Source organism: Pseudopipra pipra, chromosome Z (genome assembly GCF_036250125.1).
Source record: "Pseudopipra pipra isolate bDixPip1 chromosome Z, bDixPip1.hap1, whole genome shotgun sequence".
Classification (NCBI taxonomy): Eukaryota; Metazoa; Chordata; class Aves; order Passeriformes; family Pipridae; genus Pseudopipra; species Pseudopipra pipra.
In genome coordinates this window covers 22,346,965-22,362,325 of record NC_087581.1, presented here as the reverse complement: position 1 = coordinate 22,362,325, position 15,361 = coordinate 22,346,965, and the positions used below count along the sequence as shown (strand labels likewise).

The following is a 15,361-nucleotide window of genomic DNA, read 5'->3' as shown; positions in this document are numbered from 1 at the left end:
AACAACCTTGTACTCCTATACCGTCCTTAATTCACAGAATCCAAACTGGGTCTATATTATAACTGTCTGCTCTTTTATTACCACAAATAATAATAGTTCATTGAATTCAATGCCTTTCAGGTTCTAATTTGGAGCCTTCTAAAATGAGCTCAGGACGAACTACTGAAGGGTGATACTATCAGAATTTTTTTATGGTGCACATAACAAAATATTTTGTGAAGCTACACTAAAAGTACCACATGACCATTAAAAAAAGAGAACAGAGCAGTTTAGGATTACCTGCAGGGTATCTGCAATACCCAGAAATATTTATCACTTCCCTCTGGAGCAGTTTCACTCTCAGTATTAAAATGCAAATAAATTTCTGTAGGTATTAATTTTACTATCCTTGTTTCTTAATTCAGTCACCAGTTTGTTCACAAGGCTAATTTGGAACCCGAATTCCTCATAATTTTTTTTATTATCTGGTAATTCACACATTACATTTTATAGCTGGCAAAATGGCTCGTGGCAGAAATATTTCAGTCTCAGCTCAACAGCCTGTATGTTTTGCTATGGGTCTACCTGGGAGCTGTACATGCTGCTTTTACATAATCAACCAATTCTGCTCACACAAACATTATGGAGACATCCTCAGAAGCTGGCCTAGAAAGCATCCATTAAACAGGATGCTATATTCTTATCTCACCACATGACCAGCACTGAGGTAGTCTCTCTCAGAAGGAAGAAAAAAGAAGCCTTGTGAGACCTAGAGTCATGAAGCTGACAATTCACACAGTCCATGCTCACATTAAGGTGAGCACTCCTATCCTACATTTGAGTTGTCCTCACAAAACATGAATGTCTGCAAGCATGCTTCAAGCCATTTCTTTAAATGGCTCTTGTGGGCTCTTGGCTGAACACTCCTAAACTAGGGGTGCTAAAGAAACAAACCAGAGGCAGAGACACTCCCAATAGTGTCTTGAGTTGCTACTACTTTCCCCCATGATACAGCTCAAAATTAATGTCTTTGTTCAATACCTCCATTTCCCAATTTCTTCTTAGGTATTTTTCCACAGTTTTTGCATGTTCACTACTGAATTTCAATGCTCACTGTGTGCACAGCAACTGATTTGTATGCACTAGCTCAGCTGAAGTTCTTCCTTGATGTAAACGCTTATTGGAGGTAACTGAAGCCAGTGTGGATCATGCTCCCACAAAATCTGAATGAAAACCACATAGATTTACTTTCATGCCACTCCTAAAAACTTCTAACACTACTTCTATGAAGAACAGCTTCCTATCAATATAATCGCTCTATTCTACTTACCTGTATTTTTTAGCAAGGGCATCCCTCTCTGTTTTCTGGCTTGCAAGCATTTCATTCAAAGTATCTTGTATTTGAGACAGCCTTTGTATATACACATCTGTTCAATATTTTGAAATAATCAAAATTATGATGGCAATAAGCAGTAGAAAATAATTACAGTAATATCCTTTTTAATGTAGCAAATACATAGCCAGAGTATGAAGATATAGTTATAGCAGTACCTTATACTGTCATGCATACTTATAGCTCTTTACAACTGGACTACTTTGAATGAAATTCTTCAGAATTAAATGCAAGTTTAACTTAAAGAAAATAGTTTGTACTGGAAAATTTTGAAGTGCACGTACTTTGTCTAGATTAAAGAACTGCCCTATGGATGATAAGCACTGAAAATTTTGAAGTTCTTTGTGTTGCAAAGAGCTACCTACCATGACAATTATACTGAGGATACCTGCAGAAGTTACACAGAAGGTGCATAAAACTTTTATGTTTGAAGTATTATAAAATAGTTTAATGAACCAAGACTGTTCTAAGTTACACACAATGATAAAAGCATATCTATCAAGTTTTCACAGTTTCAAACCCATATTATAAAACAGAATGATAAATTGTCCCTTTTTGTTAGTTATATTCTTCTAAATTAAGAAGAACAAATATCAACTCCTCTTTATATACCCTATCTCTTAAGACATATAATATAAGGGAGGGCTAGAAGTCACGACCAGTGGATACCACCGGGATAATTTGCTAAACATGCTTAAAGTCTACAACAATCAGTGTAAGTTTTTCTTAATCATGAAAAACGAAATTATAGGATTAAAATTAGCATTTGTAAAATCCAAACTGGTTTTACAGCATCTACCAGATATTTACTTACTCAGTAATACATACATACTGCTCTTATTAAGGCAGCTTAATAGCGAATTTGAATCTGCTATTTACAGGAAGTTTCGTGCACGCAAATACCTTGAGATTTTATTCTATGTTTTAAGTTTGTCAATGTACTTCCATGTTCTTGTTCAGTCTTTTGCCTCTTCAGTAGTAATGATTATGACTTAGTTTAAGATGTGCTATATTATTAATGCTTTTGCCAGTAGTGGTAACAGAGCACCATGTTCATTTCTCTCATACTCCTAAACAGGAGAAGTATGATAATTCTTTTTGATCTTTTTATGAAATTGCACTTATCTCTGTCCATAGGCTCCTGCTTATTGTATCATCTACCTGCTTGCCAAACATTTTTCAAGAAAACATACCTATTTTAATTAAGAGTTCATACATCACAAATTTGCTAAACTATAAATCTGCATACTTCCATATTTCACATTTCTTTTTAAAGGGAAAAATTTACTTGTAAATATAATTTGAAAGCTCCATCCTATATTCAGGAAAATAGATTTAAAAACAAACCCTTTCTTTCTGTTACAAATCCAAACTGTTTCATGGGCATGAGCTGCTCCAAAGTGAACAGCCCTGCCTAGATGGCAAAGGCAGCTGGGGAGAGAGGCCCTCGTCAAAGGTATTCCTACAGCAAGCTATGCCAACTTGAAGAGTCACGGCACAGACACAACAGACTCCAACTGCTTCACAGCAGCAGCATCATGATCTCCTAGGAAGTCACTGTCACTTAGTAAATTCTTGAGATTAAGCTGAACTGAGATTTGATAGCCTAAGACAAATTATACCTCTGGGCATCAGCATTTCTGAAACTGTCCATCATCCACAGTGTTTGCTTAAAGAATTCTCTTTTTTCTCTCATAAATTATTTCAGGCTCCTGGAAGTCCTGCCACAGTAGACTAAAAATGCTGCATCTGTTGCTTTACATACAGACATAGATGTTCTTGATCATGGAGAGGCTCATGTACTTGTAACTGAATAATGCTGCCAACAGTGGGCATTCTTATCTAATGATCCATTTTCATATAATCAGTTCACTTGAGATCTGTGCCTCCAAGTGGCATGCAATTTTTTGTCAAAATATTAATTCCTATTTAAACTGGAAATACTTCAGGAAGTGCACTTACCTGAGAGATGCTAGTAAAATCTTATTCTCTAAAGATATATTTTCCAGAGGAGATAATCAAAATATATTACATGCAATAACATTAAAAAAAATTATATAACCAAAGATATCTACCCTCTAAAAATAGGTGAAACACTTGAATTTATGTCTACCTGCATCTTTGGAAGTTGTCAGTTCATATAGCAACAGTTCTTTCTGCTTCTTTTCTGTATCTTGTATGGCAGCAACAGACTTCTGTTAAGGAACACAAAATTACATTAAGAAGCAGAGCCAAGTGCACCATAAAAACAGGCCATGATACATGGCCTGCGGTTTAAATACTGGTGGACTCAAGTCATTCCAGTCAGGGAATTACTACGTGAAGGGAATGGGGCACTGCTAAGACAGACATACATACTGTCAAGGGCTTGCTCTGCAAGGGGTTGTCACAGTCTGGTTTTACCTAGGCATTCAAACTAGTCCATACTCAGAGACCCACCTCTGAGCACACTGCAAGGATTAGACAGTGAAATTCAGCATGACAGCATCACCTAGGCAATGCAGATACAGCCTACAGATACCAGCAAGAGCTCTCCTGACAATCTGTGCAAAAATCTTCCTGGCTGTTTTACATTAAGATAAACGATTTCTAAATACCTTCATCATGAAGCCAATTCATTACCGTTTCAAAAAGAACCCTTCTGGAAACATGATGAAAAGCCTCAGGACTCATGACATTTTTTCTATTCATATAACCAGTAAGAAATATAAGTATTGAATACCTTTTGTACAATAAATGTAAGTGCACAGGAATCATTAAAAGAGCGAATAATAAACACACTTGTATATGTAAAACACAACTTACCTATTATAAACCTCTGCATGATGCTGTTTTTACATACATTTTAATGGATTAATTATTTACATTATATTTTTATATTATTCAGTCAGCAAATGTCACTATGCACTACTACACTAGGAAGCAGTTTAACAAAACTCTGTTATCTATACTTACCATACTGTATTTCTCATGTTGTGGCTCCCAAGCTGCATCATCATTTTTACAGTAGTCAAAGCAACAATGTTCTGATTTCCTCTCTCCACGATTCAGAAAAAATAAATAAAATTTAATATGAATTTGCAGAAACATAATAGGTTACAAAGATACAAGGGCAGATCAAATAATAAAAAATATCTTGTATAAAAATGAAATCAAATTTAGGTAGCATAAGGAAATAAGTCCTTAAAGTTAACACTTTGAAAACCACTTATTTCCCTTCCTGTGATGGGAAATATGGATAATAAGAAAATTTGAAGACCTGAATATTTTCTTATACCTCATTCTCTCAAAAAAACCAAAACCCATTCATGTATCCTATTTTCTGTAAATAAATTATTATAATTCAATAGTTAACAGAGTTAAAAATATCAGTGCCAGGCAATACGCAGCTCCACAAATCAGCTGTACATTTTTTTTCTTAAGACTATGGGGTAATACTATAATTTACATTACAAAACCAACATACCAGCACCTTCAATTGTCGGAACACGAAGTAGAGAGTCCACAGCACTGTAAGACTTCAGAAGTTCTTTCATTTCTTCATCACAAGCTTGATCCACAGCACTTTCCCCTGCTCCATTCCTCTCATAGGGATTCGCTCCATGCTGCAGTAGAATCCTCACTGCCTATTATGTATTTTTATTATTTGTATTGTGGTAATTCTTACTGTGGACAACTATGTGTGTTGTATCTAACATAAATCACAAATAATACACATACAAATAAGATACTCTAAAACCTGTTACACTTGCAATCCAAATTAAACAAACCAGATTAACTGGCTATTATCAATACAGACTTCCATCTTACATTTCTAATTTTTCCATTAAAATACATAAATAGTTCACAAATTGTCATTAAACCTATCACTTTTATGGTACTGTTATACAAAGCAATTACAAAACATATCTAAATTAAAAGGAGCTGGTCAATTGAATTAAGACCAAAATGCGAAAAAGAAGTGGATTTTTTACTTTAATAGCAGTTTCGGTTTTCTGGTTACATGAACTGATAATTTTTTCCTAATTCCAAATAACTTGCAAATCTGCTTAATTGTAAAATGTGGAAATGAGATTAGTGGGACCAGTGGAATCATCTATCCCCTAAAATTCAGATTATATGAAAGTGCTGATGAGGTCAGAGCTCAGATGTTAAAGAATTTTCGTATGTTTGATTTCCCCATTTTAGCATTTCTTCTTATTTCTTACACTCAGAGTGCAGTTAAGTATGAGAAAGTATCAGAAAGACAATATTGTCTTGAAGTTCAGAATGTTCTCCATTGGTTTTCCCTTGCAATACTGAATAATAAGCTTATATGTTTGCAAGAACCCTAATAATAGTTTGGCACCAGGTCTGTGAATCATCCCCTTTGTTTGACTGTTTTTCACAGAAAAAGATAAATGGGATCAAACAAGTTCCTCTGACAGATATAGAAGCAGTATGTTTGAGCCAATCTGGCATTATCTTCTTTACACTCAGTTCACCAGAACTCACTCTGCCAAAAGAACACTTTATTTATTTGTGTGCAGTGCTGGGCCCCACAATTTAAGAATGATGTGAAGGTCCTCAAATGTGCCTGGAGGAGGGCAACAAGACTGATGAGAGGGCTGGAAGCCATGTCCTGCGAGGAGCCAGTAAGGACTTTGGGCTTGTCTAGTTTGGAGAAAAGAAGGCTGAGGGACAACCTGAAGCTACAGCTTCCTGAGCAGGGGAAGTGGAAAGGGAGGTGTCCATCTCTTCTCCCTGGGATCCAGTGATAGGATGTGTGGGAATGGTTCACAGGTGTGCTAGGGCAGGTTTAGACTGGACATTAGGAAACATTTCTTTACTTTGAGAGATGGTCAAACACTGGAATGGGCTTCCTGGAGAGGTGATCAATGCCCCAAGACTGGGGCATTTGGACAATGCCCTTAACAACATGCTTTGATTTCTGGTCAGCCCCAAAGAGATCAGGCACTTGGACGAGATGATCACCATAGGTCCCTTCCAACTGAAATAGTCTATTCTGTAGAACCATTTTTAAACAGCAGGGCTAGAGTCTTTACAAAAAAGAATTTTTTTACAATGGAGATGGTGAGACACTGAAACAGGTTGCCCAAAGAAGCTGTGGACACCTCATCCCTAGAAATGTTCAAAGTCAGGCAGGACAGGGCTTTGGGCAACCTGAGCTAGTAAAAAAATGTCCCTGCCCATGGTAGGGGGCTTTGTGGCCATATACTCCTCTGCTTAAGCCATAACCACCAGGGGCAGCTGTGGTGGTTGCATCCAGCTTACCTGGACTTTGGGGGATGAATGGCAATAAAGTAGCCAAAGACTGTCTGGAACAGTGACCCAGGTGTCTTGCTGGTATGCAAATATGACTGTAAGTAAATCATCTTACTCCATAAATAGTGGACAGCCCTGGGCTCTTCAAGCTCTCCTGAATAGCAGTGGTCTGCACACCAGGATCTCCCCTTGATAGGGACATCTCTCAAAGGTTGCTCCTCAAGACTGAGAGATTCCTTGCCACAACAGATTCTCAGTGATTAACTGTATGCTAAATTTTGATATGTTACCTAACTGATAGAAAGGATTGATTGTGCACACATAATCCTTTAGATACAAACTGCTGACTAAGTCTGAGACCAAGTCTGGATCTAGTCATCTGAGATGGAGTTTAGAAAGCAAGGGGGTCCTTTCTGGACATCATGACTCAACAGGAGGGTCCCCCCTTCCGGTTCTGTTCCTGTCCCTTATGCAGTAAATAATCAATGTATCTTGCCTCAAATCTTGTTAAACAACTGTCACATTTACCAGTGAACTTTGCTAACTCACTCTTTTCTATCAATAAAGTATATTGTTTCTTCTCTCTTACGTGTGAAATGCATCACTCCACTCTGCAGCATCACTCCTCCCTGCAGCAGGGTTGGACTAGACAATCAAACCAAGAATGCTCAATTTTAGTATTAAAAAGCCCAAACCTGGGAGAAAACCAAAAGAGGTTTCTGAATTTTTATGATCTGTCTGCTGTACTAAAAAAGGCAACTAACTGTACAGTTTCAACTGTCACTACTGAAAAATATTTCTTTCTCTAATTTGGATCACTTTAAAAATCCTACTTTATTTCCTAAATGCAAATCTACACTAAAATTGTATTAATAACTTGAATGAAAAGAGGATTTTGCTCTGCTGACCCTCTGCTGGAAATCAGCTTCAGGAAATCTTACGAAAAAGAAAAATGTACCTCCAAATAATTGCCAGAAACAGCATCGTGTATTGGTAAAACACCATCCAGACTTCTGCTGTTGACATCAGCACCTGCTTTCAGTAATTCTAAGATCACATCAGTAAATCCCCCACTGGAAGCTTCGTGAACTGCTGTCCAACCTAATAAAGGCAAGACGACACACAGCATGCATCTGATTTGGAAAGATCCATACAGATCGCTTAGTAGTGATTATACATTTTGCTGCATTTAAGATAAATCTTATACAAATAACCATCTTGAAAAGCCAAGGTCAACTATTTTCTGTGTAATTCAGTTTACCTCAGAGAAAAATGTAACCAATATTAAGCAGAAAATATACTGCTTTCTTTTCTACTACAGTACTAAAAATAATAAAAGAAACAAAACACTGGAGCAGAAAAACTCTAGAAATTCAGAAGCACAACATTAATAGTCTCATTTCTAATCTCACTACCGTTGTATAATATTAAGTCTGCCAGGCATCTAGAATAGAATACAAGGCATTTTGAGAGTATGAAAACAGAAATATGTTATACATTTAGGCAGAGAAAAAAGAAAAGATAATCTTGTCATCTGGTTTTTGTCCTTATTTCTTAAGGAAATAATACCTGTCTGAATGTGCTTCACACACATACATATACATGTGTATGAGCATTAATTCTCTCACCAAACTTTCAAGTTCACTTTCTGTACACATCTCTGAAAATGTGTTCTTCAGCAGAGAAGCAAGACCCTATTAATACCCCTGCTGAGAAAAGGTCTGCATTACTTCCATGCTGAGACACAAAATCCAGGTATTCACTGATTGTGCTTGCACTTGTTTAATGAACTCCTTTTCTCCTCACAATTTTAAGTCAAGAATCCATATTTATACTACAAATTATGTAAAATTGTATCATAAACAAGCCCATAAGAGAGTAATTTTCAAACCTGCATAATCCTGTTCATTGACACAAATTCCAGATGATATCAGCGCCTTCACCAAGGACAAATCTCCTCTCTTAGCAGCAATATGCAGCTGAGTTTCCCCTTTTTCATTTCTCTTAATTTTCTTCTTTCGTCCAGTTCTTGAATTACAGGTAGTGTGTACAATTACGGGTTCTTTTCTGGTAGATTCTAACAGCATATTGGGTGTTCCTTAAGAAATTTTTGCACAAAGAATGTTTAATTATAAACAGAAAATTAAGCTTCATAACTCATTTGAATTACTGTAAATGTGTGCAATACTGTTGCTTTAATTAGTCAATAACATTAACTGACTACATCAAAAGCTTAAAAGGTAGTGTGTAAGAGCTCAGACAATAAACAGACCCTAAAGAAAAGAAGTTAAAGTTCAAATCTAGATGATTTAACAAGGGTACAACAAATGTGGGATGAAACAAAAGGTAACAAGGTTAAAGTTCTATACTGTATAGAGGTAGGGAGTATGTTATGTTTCTTCATGGACTGCTTTCAAGATACCAGGCGTGGCTGCTAAACACATAAACTACACACATAAATGTATTTAAGAAACCATATAAAACTATATCAGTTCCTAATTCTGTATCGGGAAAAGACAGATACGTGTGTATACATATATATATATATATATATATATATATACACACACATATACGTGTATATAGTACTATAGATAAATTGTCTTTTAATTAAACCTATGCAGGATTGGACTCATAATTGTAAATAAACTTGATTTAATCCTTACTGGTTCACAGAGCAAACAACACGTACTTTAATTTTTATCATGTGATCATCAGACAGGTTCTAATTCTGAAACTAATTCAAATTATAAATTCAAATTGAAATACAAAGAAAAAAACAGATTACCAAAGTACTGATTATGCATGTAGAGTAAGGACAACCCCCTTCTCAAACTGCAACCAAAAAGACAAGGTATATATAAATCTTCAAAAGCTCTATCATGCATGTCAGCTTTTTAAAAACTCCTGTACTTTTCATTTTAATATCATGCTATCAATATTTTCTTAAAAATTCACAGTGGTCTTTCTCTGTTCTCTTGAAAATCTGTAATTCATTCAAAAAACCTGAAAGTGTAAGGTTTAAAACGAGCATTTTGCATGCTCTTATTCTTGGAGATTTTGTCAATTATTCCTATGAACAATTAGTTGCTGCATCTTCCTCTTCTCATCAGACAAGCTGTTTTCTCAAATATGTGCGGTCAGCAGTATCCACTGGTATCAAACATCTTCCATGATTTGACAGCTGCCTTTCTTCAGGCTCCTCCTGCACTCTGGAAAATTTGCTTTTCCAATGTTTCCTTGAAGGTAAACTACTGAGCTTGTCATCCAAGACTATTTGCAAGAACACAAAATGATATTAGAGACAGATATGCACTGAGGATAGATCCATACTAACTTCAAACTATCCTGTTCAGGCACTGCTTCAGCCAGACTATGGCGGCATGGAGCTCACTGTAGGCTTTTCAGACCTGTCTGAAAGCATTCAGGTAGTCCTCTTTGCACTGTGGGTGCTTGGCCCACACTGTATTGGCAAACAGAAAAGCTCAAGAGTTCATTTTTAAAATGAAAACTGAGATTCTAGAGCACACAGAGCCATCACATTATTAAAATACTTCTCCAATTTGAGACCTACTTTTCCATAAGATAACGTATTGTGTTTTGTCTAAAAGCTTCTGGGTCTGCACTCCCAAAGCAATCATCTGCTTTTTGATTCTTCCTTTTCTTTCCCTTTGATTCATGGGAGAATGTCCAAGGGACTGTTTATAGACATTTAAGAAAAAAAAGGCACACAACAGCCCATTATGCTAATGACCCTTAGCAATACTGGCAGCCAGTGAACAGAAATAATTGCAGAGTTTTCCAGTTAAATTGCCATGCACAACAGTTTGCTTCACGGCCGTTAGGAAACATTTGCAAAAGCATAATGGGACACTGGTATGTGAATCAAAATACTGGTTCTCTGTTGGATGCACTGCCAGGTGGGTCATGAGCAGGAAAGATCCAGATCTTGGCAAAAACAAAGTCCACTCAGCACAGTATAAAGATAAAATGAAGAGATTACAGTAACCAGCAATCAGGCTAGATCATGCTGACATACCTCAACAACTTCAACTTTGTGCTTAAAAAAGACATTTGAATACCTCAACATTGGTCTAAGAGCAAAGTTGAACTGTAAGAAAAGAAGCAAACTGTTTGTACCTTCCTTCCGTATAAGCACATTAGGAATGTTGGGAGCCTAGTAAGTGACTGACTGTAGATGACAGCAGCTCTGCATCATTTCAGAAGAAAAATTTTTATTCAAGAAGAGAATAATATAAGGAAGAGCAGTGGGAGGTAGGAACAATCAGATGACATACTGTGGCAAGTTAATGAAGAAAAGGCATAAGAGAGTAAAAATCTGAAAACTCCAAAAGTAAGAAAACATTATCCCATCTTCCCTTTTTTAATACTGCAATCTGAATGTCATTGTCCTGGACCCCAAACTTATTAAGGCCTTCAACTGTACAAAGGCCTATACCTTCTTGCACCGCCTCTCAAATGGCAACACTCTCCTAGTACAAAGGGAATAATTAAATTTTATCTGAACAAAATACTACCTGAAGAATCTCTTTTGAGGAAAAAAGCAGCCTGGGAAATGCTATTTCAATGGAGACCAAAATATAAGACACACATTCAGAATAAAGTTTTTTGAATCATAATTTTATATACAGGAGGCAAAAAATAGAAATAAAAAAAATCCAAAACCGTATTAATGCACACAGACCTTATTACAACGGTTCAGCAGGAACATAAGAGCTACAAAAAAGAACATCTATAGAAAAAGGAAACATTTCTACGTTCAGTGTTTGTTCTTCCAGTAATTAGCATGGGTAATGACGTATTAGATATGCCATGGATTTTTTTTCCAGCATGATTTAAAAAGACATTCCTACAGCAGGAAGAACAAAATTTAGAAATAGGAAAGATAAGCACTGACACTGCCAAGAACTGGAAAGCAGTAAGTAACAAGAAGCACCTACTCCTTTCCTTCTCCCTTCAGCTTCCAAAGGAGAAAACACACTTGCAGTCCAGAAACTCAAGAGAGCAGGGACTTAAGAAGGGTTGAAAATAAGCAACCACTTGAGACAGGAAGAGGGAAAAGTGTTCTGTACCACTGAAGGCAGAAGATAAGAAGACTCTGACTATCATAGAGAAAAGGATCAGCAGGAACTTCAAACAGTTTCTTGAGTGTTTTTTGTCATGTGTAACAGGACACTGCAGAGATTGGCTGATGGCCCCTTAACTTTTAAGACTAGCGAGCATCCAGACCAAACTGAAGTCCCCAAACAGAAGGAGAGTACTCATCAAACAGAAGTAAAAAATGTGCATGTTGATGGTATGTGAGCAGATGTATTTGTCCATATTGTGTGTGCATTTATGGGGGCTGGGTGTATATTTGTTATATTATTACATAACCATGCTCTTATATACACCGGTTTTAAAGAATTTAATGCACATAGGAGCATGAATCCCATTGACTTTCAAAATACACTTGATGCTAGCATTCATTTACTCATTCAAAGGCAACCAAGGTTTGACCAATAAACCCCAACAACACATAACTGCAGTTCAGAGAAAAAACTTAAATTTTTTGCTGCACACACTTGGAAAAAAAAAATCAAATGTTATATCCACACACATATGCATTCACATATGCTTCTATAAACCTATATATATATATATAAATCCACCTTTTCCTATGTATGTATATGCATACATTTATACTGACACAGTAGTTATTTGAAAGAGAAATTTTCAAAGAGCTGAAAACAGTTATAAATTAAAAAAATTGAAGAAAAAATGTCAGCAGAAAAATATTAATAACAGCTAGGAAGTATTTCACAACATATCTCACACTCAAGATGAAAAGCTGCAGTGATTAAAAAACTAACCTAGCTTAGGAAGGGAAATACAGAGCAATAAAAAATGAGAAATGAAAAAACCGGAAACGAATAGTAGCAAGTATAAATAAGAAGTTGTAGAAAACTGATGTGGAAAACAAAAGAACACAAGGAAATAGTCACAGACAGCTGAAGTCCTAAGAATGTGCTATTTTAAAAACCTATCAAAACCAGAAAAAATAATTCCCTAAGTTTTATTTGAAAGACAGAAACAAAAATTGAAAAGAGATCACAGTTTACTTTACACATAGAACATGCTGTTACATATGTATAACTTGTCTACAATATTGTGTGTAATAGTACTTACCATATTTAGCTTTCTAGAAAAATTTTCAAGCCATAAGGGTTTTATTTTAAACTAAAATATAACAATATATAAAATATTTATAAAAATAGTAGAGTCTAATCTTTGTTGCAAACAGCACCTTGCACAAATCAGAAATGGCAAGAGTAAAGAGTGACATTGTACCTCCAAATTTTTTTGAAGATTAGTGACCTAAGTGATTCTTTTTGAAACTTAAGAGGAACCCCTGGCTCTTCTCTGTAAGACTCCAAGTGTGATTCAGGGCACTCAAGGAGTCTCAGAGCAGCAGGCTGAGGGCGCTCACTAGCACCCCATCCACCTAACTTGCATATATCACCCAATGGCTTGTCATGGGCAATTCTGATATTGTCCCAGTCCCTCTTCAAGTACAGGTTTGAGCTCTGTCAATGAGCCCCACTAGCTTAAGAGCAAAGACCCTCTACTTTCTCTGAGAAAGGTGTCGCGGCTCACAACTGGGAGAGTGGAAAAAATTTATCTGTGCACCAGATTCCCCTACCAACTATCCCAAGGTCCTGAAGTCTCTTTTGATTCTCCCTGGACTATGCATTGTGGCTTTACTGCCACTCACATGGAAAAGCAATAATGGATAACAGTCCAAGGGATGGGGACTCCTTCAAGACTTAAACATGCCACAGCTCACACTGGCCAATGGGTGTCCAACAGTCTTAATTCTAGCTCTAATCAAGGCTTATCTTGTGACACATCTTTGTACTCGCTTCTGATCAAACAGCCTTTTCTGAACCTTCTTCTCAACTTAGTTCCCAAGACTGTACAAGACCCAACTTCTTCCTTAGCCATAATCACTAACTCTAACTCAGCTATTTCCTTACAAACTCACTAGCTGTTACCTACACCCAGCCCAAACAGTAGCAGTTAAGGCTTGGCAACTCATAAAATCTAGATCTAATCCTAGATTCACCACTTTTTATCCTATGGATCCTTTAAAATTCAGACTATATGCCAGTTTAAAACCAAATTTTATCCCTAGCTCTAAACCCATCAGCAAATCAAGCCATGTGCCATCTTCCGTTTAGACAGACAATGACTACTGTGCTTCACATCTTCATTTCAAATTTAAAGGTAACTCCAGCCCAAGAAACAGCTGGACATCATTATCATTTATACTTCATGAATGTACAGCAACTGCAGAAGGTAAGGAGTGCTCACTGCTACTCAGGCATCAGACACTGAAGCCCATAGAATTACTAGCAGTAATTAAGGAAACAGTTTAACAGATGGTCTGAATTTCTCCATTTAGTGGTGATGCTACGACAGAATAATTCTTTCCTACCTGATACTGAATATCCCCTGGATTTTTCCACATAACTGGTAAGAAGTCTCCTCATAGATGGGTCAGAAGCTTCTTCTAATGCACACCTTCCCATTTTATTTTTTAATAAGGGATCAGCTCCATACCAAAGTAGTAAGTTCACCATCTAAAAAAATAAGTTTTTTAGATCATATCTCTTCTGGCAGTATTTTCCATACTCCTTACATAGGCTTCTCTCTCTTGTACTTGAAGACACAAGCAACTAAAATCAAATTTCTCTATATTCTAGTTCAAATACTCTAAGCATTCCCCTAGATAAGGCATTATCCTATCATCTTATTATTTTCAATTTTATAAATTGTTCCAGTTGCCATTAAGACAAGGTCTCCCAAAATACAGCGTAGGATTCATGGCCCCATAGCTCTTAACTGGTAGAAAATAACAGGGTATGAGCCAGCTTATCCATTTAGGACATCACAGAACACACGGAGTTGGAAGGATCCACAAGGATCGAGTCCAACCCTCAGCCCTGCACAGGACCGTTCCCAAGACTCACACCATGTGCCTGAGAGTATTATCCAAGTGCTTCTTGAACTCTGTCAGGCTTGCTGCTGTGACCACTTCCCTGGACAGCCTGTTCCAGGGCCCAACCACCTGCTGGGTGAAGAACCTTCTTCTAATATCCAACCTAAACCTCCCTTGACACAACTTCCAGCCATTCCCTCAGGTCCTGTCACTGGTCACCACAGAGAGGAGATCAGTGCCTGCCCCTCCTCTTCGTCTCACAAGGAAGTTGTAAACTGAAATGAGGTCTCCCCTCAGTCTCCTCTTCTCCAGGCTGAACAGACCAAGTGACCTCAGCTGCTCCTCAAGGCCCTTCACCATCCTCACTGCCCTCCTTTGGACACTCTCTAAGAGCTCAGTATCTTTCTTATATTGTGGTGCCCAAAACTGCACACAATATTTATTCAAGGTGAGGCCACCCCAGTGCAGAGCAGAGCGGGACAATCCCCTCCCTTGACCAGCTGGTGATGTTTTGCCTGATGGCCCCCAGGACACGGCTGGCCCTCCTGGCTGCCAGGGCACTGCTGATATCTACTTTAGGAGAAAAGAAATTTTGATCTAGATGTGTCGATTGTGACTCCTGTGACTGCAAAGGGGAGCTTTGACAGCTATTTCAGATATGCAAGATATATCTGATCAAATGAAACCCATTCTGATGGTCTTATTAGCAATATTATGATTTT

At 37.2% G+C, this 15,361-nt stretch overlaps 1 protein-coding gene across 15 annotated transcripts in view; it reads right to left on the bottom strand.

Annotated features, from left to right (window-relative positions):
• The window catches only part of ANKRD31 (ankyrin repeat domain 31), a 62,078-nt gene that overhangs the window by 21,724 nt on the left and 24,993 nt on the right, over positions 1–15,361 (bottom strand). For 13 of the 15 annotated variants that reach the window (XM_064641672.1, XM_064641668.1, XM_064641667.1 and 10 more), the window contains 7 exons: positions 14,136–14,280; positions 8,529–8,735; positions 7,596–7,738; positions 4,839–4,998; positions 4,328–4,410; positions 3,486–3,567; positions 1,310–1,406 (listed from right to left, as the gene is read on the bottom strand). In XM_064641672.1, coding sequence (XP_064497742.1) covers positions 1,310–1,406; positions 3,486–3,567; positions 4,328–4,410; positions 4,839–4,998; positions 7,596–7,738; positions 8,529–8,735; positions 14,136–14,280 — 917 coding nt within the window. The remainder of the gene's footprint in view (positions 1–1,309; positions 1,407–3,485; positions 3,568–4,327; positions 4,411–4,838; positions 4,999–7,595; positions 7,739–8,528; positions 8,736–14,135; positions 14,281–15,361) is intronic. The other 2 variants (XM_064641669.1, XM_064641681.1) reach the window with 2 other exon arrangements.